The sequence below is a fragment of the Phaethon lepturus genome, unplaced genomic scaffold (genome assembly GCF_000687285.1).
Source record: "Phaethon lepturus isolate BGI_N335 unplaced genomic scaffold, ASM68728v1 scaffold1168, whole genome shotgun sequence".
Taxonomy (NCBI): domain Eukaryota; kingdom Metazoa; phylum Chordata; class Aves; order Phaethontiformes; family Phaethontidae; genus Phaethon; species Phaethon lepturus.
The window spans coordinates 27,020-31,447 of NW_010558051.1; the positions used below are offsets into that span (position 1 = coordinate 27,020).

General features: G+C 40.4%; 1 protein-coding gene across 1 annotated transcript in view; it reads right to left on the reverse strand.

Annotated features, from left to right (window-relative positions):
• Positions 1-4,428, reverse strand: part of SPEF2 (sperm flagellar 2) — a gene marked incomplete at both ends in the record, with an annotated part of 29,252 nt that overhangs the window by 24,035 nt on the left and 789 nt on the right. The window contains 2 exons of the mRNA XM_010292919.1: positions 1,690-1,701; positions 2,571-2,808. Of these exons, the coding sequence (XP_010291221.1) occupies positions 1,690-1,701; positions 2,571-2,808 (250 nt within the window). The remainder of the gene's footprint in view (positions 1-1,689; positions 1,702-2,570; positions 2,809-4,428) is intronic.

Genomic DNA, 4,428 nt, shown 5'->3' on the forward strand with positions numbered 1-4,428 from the left:
AGATATTAATAAATTTTCTTTTAAAAGTTTATTTTGGACATTGCATGTATTTTCTTTTCTAGATATATGAAGGGATTTTTTTTTCATTCTTGTGCATGCAGTGGCAATAGAGCAACTAAATAACCACAGCAAGACTCTCTCTAATTAGCCATATATAATGCATCTCAAATTAGTCAACTTCATTTTCATGGTGGTTCAACACCCCTTGGACTGCTTGCCAGTGCCTTTATAGAAACTACAGGCTGTACTTCGAATAAGTGTTCCCGTATCTTAAGAAGTTAGTTCCTCTTTTTTACTTTATCAGAACAGCTACACAGAGCTACAGGATGTTCTGAGGCCATACCAACTACAGGTCCCTTTCCCTGTGTCTTCTTCCTGCTTTTGAAAAATGCTTCATCTTTTCTTCACAAATGAATGTCACAAATCTCTTTTACAAGGCCACCTTGAACACATACAGTTGTGAAATTTACACTTTGTCTTCAAATCTATAAATACTTTCCATGCATGACAATATGCAAACACTCTCAATTTAACATTAAGTTATTATTAAAGTTTTTAAGTGTCTTTTAACAGTGTATTGGCTTTATATCTAAATACTAATGATTGCCATGCTTACTCCTTTTCTTTGCTTTTGTATAAACATGAATGTGTAGCACAGAATTAAGAAGCATTTTCACTGGTTTTAACTAACTCATTATGTACATGACCTTGAGAAAACTCTTCTTCAGAAATCCATAAAAAATAAGTAGTCACCTTTTCAATGTCTTGAGCTCTTTGTTCCTCCTGGAGCTTCTGAACTTTCTGTTGTTCTGCAATGTGTATACAAGCTGCTTTATCTTCTATTGCCTTAGATTTTATTTCAAAATGTTCTGAAATCTGCTGTAGCTGCAAATCAGTCTGACGTGGTGTTAAAGTTTTCAAACGCTAAAATTAAACAAGCAGCAATGAAGTGTCAGAAACAGTAACATATTTAAACCTGATAATTTTGTGACAGTCATTTCAAACTGTGTTTTCCTGTGTTAATGTACACAGAACAACATCTAAACATGGTCACATATGTTTCAGAAAAACAAGACTGGCTCCATTGAAAAGAACACGTCGATTTGAACTTGATGCCAAACTTCGTTCAGTTTGGAGAAAAGGAGGCTGAGGGGTGACCTCATTTCTCTCTACAGCTTCCTGAAGAGGGGAAGTATAGAGGCAAGTGCTTGATCTCCCTGGTATCCAGTGAGAGGATGCATGGGAATGGCTCAAAGCTGCACCAGGCAATGTTTAGACTGGACATTAAGAAGCGTTTCTTTACTGAGAGGATGGTCAAACACTGGAACAGGCTTCCTAGAGAGGTGGTCAATGCCCCCAGCCTGTCAGAGGCATTTGGACAATGTCCTTAATAACATGCTTTAACTTCTGGTCAGTCCTGAAGTAGTCAGGTAGTTGCACTAAGATGATCATTGTAGGTCCCTTCCAACTGGAACTATTCTATTCTATTCTATTCAAACTGAAATACAGAAAATTCAACTTAAATGTAAGGGAAAAAAAAGTACTGAACGAGTGATGAACAATTTGCCCAGACAGGCTGTGAAGTCTCCATTTTTGGAGATATTAAAAAATCAACTGAACAAGGTCCTGAGGAACCTGCTATAGTTTACTTTGCTCAGAGCCTTAGGAGCGGGGGCTGGATTAAGTAACCTCTAGATGCCCCTTCCAAGCTCAACTATTCTACAACTCAAATGCCATTCTGAACCTATCTCAACTGAGCTACTCTCAGTTGCTTTATCTTCTTTAAGCTATCCCTTCTACAAGTGAAGGGATGTTTCAACTGGTACTATCCTTGCACTTGTTGGTAAACTTTCTACTTGTAGGCTATCTTCCAGGAAGTGTGTCAAAAAAAAATACAAAATTTCACCCAGCTGAATTTGATTCATGATACAAAGCTTCTTAAAGATTACTCATCCGGATAAAAAATTGTGGTCTGCACACGCTGAATGTTACTGCTGAAGACAAGGAGAACGCCCCTAACAGAATCTACTACATTGATACTGACTCCCTCTTAGATACTCTCTTTCCCCTTTGTTTTTTCCTCTTCATATTACTCATCATATGGTTATTGCAGGCTGGAGTATAGTATAAATATATGGAAAGATGTGCAACAGAAGGAACCAAACCACTGTGGCACGAAGCTCAACACAGTTTTAAATAAGTTTTCTGGAGGTGAAATTAGTCCATGTTGATACCTAGACAGCAATACAGGCTGTAATCTGTACTGATCAAATGAGTAGAACAGTAGTTGCAGAATAACTACTAACCTTTGTTGCTATACGTATATTAAGTCTGGAGAAAACTTAAAAACAGAGCAGGTAACACAGAATGAGCCAAAACAAAGGAACGTAAAACACAGATGACCAATATCCTCATAAGTCACTTCTTTTCCATTTAAGTATTGGGTTTTGAATAGATCTAAAAAGCGTGGAGGGGAAGCATGCAACATACTTCACAGGTGCATGTAAATATGCCACCTTTTTTCCTATATATTTATATGAAATAGGCATAGTTACCTCTCGATACAATACACTTTCAATAGACTTAAGCTTTGCAGTTGCTGCAGGTCTCATTGCTTCCATGGCTACTCCAGTGAGCTTTGCCTTTCTCTTTTTTCCTAAAGCAATATACAATTCATATAAAAGTTTTGTTGCAGCCCCATGCTGTCCCGTCATGATGTCTTGGGCCACATTCTCATTAAACTGTACACCAAGGAGGTGAAGCGTGGGTTCCAGGCGAGAAAAATTGTTAAGTTTTGCATTTGCAACCCTATATGATTAAAAACAACAACAAAAATGAGAACATAAACTTAATTTCTTGCTGCAGTAAGTGTGGTTGTGACATTTATTTCATACCAAGACAGGAAGATAAAAAAGCACAGAAGACTTCCTTAAAGTAATGAGATACACACTTTGGCTTAGGTTTTATATTGCAGCACATGTAACTGCACTGGCCTACAAGGCAAAAATTTTGATAAAAATAGAGAACACAATGGGTTATATAAATCTTGATACATGCACACACAAAGTGCATCTGACAGCAAAAGTTTACCCCCAATTGCAGATAATTATATACCATACACAAAAAGTAGAAATAGAATGAAGTTTCTGTATTAACTGTATCAATCCACTTGAGCTCTAACCTGCCAAACCAGGTTAAAACAATTTTTCTAACCAGAAAAATTATGAATGCTTCTCCCATAACGCTGTCTTCTCAGCACTTCCTTAATTGCATACACACATTTGGGGTGGGCAGCCTTCTGCACTGTTTTGCCCCTCTTATTCACATCACCCCTTCCTCTTGCTTTCCAGTCTAGGCCGTCACTTCCTCACTTGTTTCAGAGTAATGACAGAATCATTAAGGTTGGAAAAGACCTTTAAGATCACCTTCTTCCCCCTTCATCCCTAGTTTAAAGCTATCCTCACTAGGTTTGCCAGCCCTTCTATCTCCCCAGCAGAATTGAGGAAAAAGTCACCTGGGCCCCCATGCCTTTGACTTTTGCCTCCAGAGCCACTCTTGATATGCTCCAGCTCTCTCTGGCAGTATCCTTGGTGCCCACATAGAAGAGCAGCAGGGGTAACAATGCAAGAGCTGGACGACCCTCTGCAGTCCTGGATCCAACCCACAGCAAGCTGCAAACCCCCCCGGCTAGCATGTAAGGTCAGAAAATGGGCATCACAATCTCCTGCAGGAGAAAGTCTCCCACTATTATCACTCACCTTTTCCTCCCGGTGCTCCTGTGTGGTTCAGACTTTGACAGCTCAGATTCTTTGTTGCACAGAGCCACCAGCCTCTCATCTGCTACCAAGGAGTGAATCTGTTCTGCAGCTGTGGATCAGCAGCAGGAACCTCCCTTCTCTTGCCAGAAGTCACAAGCTGCCAGTCATCTCCTTTTCCCAACCCAACAAGCACAGATTCTGCCTGCCTCTCCCTCTGCACAGCTGCGGGTTCAAGTTCCTGTATCTGCACTGTCTCAGAGAAGATCCAGTCAATCTCCTTGTCATCATCTGTGACACTGAACAGTCCACTGACTTCCTTCTGAAGCAGCTTGACTTGGTGACATAGATCTTCCATGACCACACACATCTGCAGGCAAACCCATCTCTTCCCCTGCCCAAGGTAAGTAAAGACTCTGGGCATTCCCTACAGCCTGAGACAAGTAATATAGCCTCCTTTCTCTGGACAGCAATCTGAGCTGAAGCGCTGATATTTTGAGTAGTTGCTCCAGTGGGTATTGGGGATCACACCCTGTCCTAGAAGATCACATCACAGCACTAGAAGCAGAGCCCAAAAGCTATTGTGCAAAACTGCTGTGTATGTTGTCTCCCTTTGTTAGCTGTGCTCAAGCTGCTTTCCTACAAGTTGGTGGCACTTGGATAAGAAAGAGTG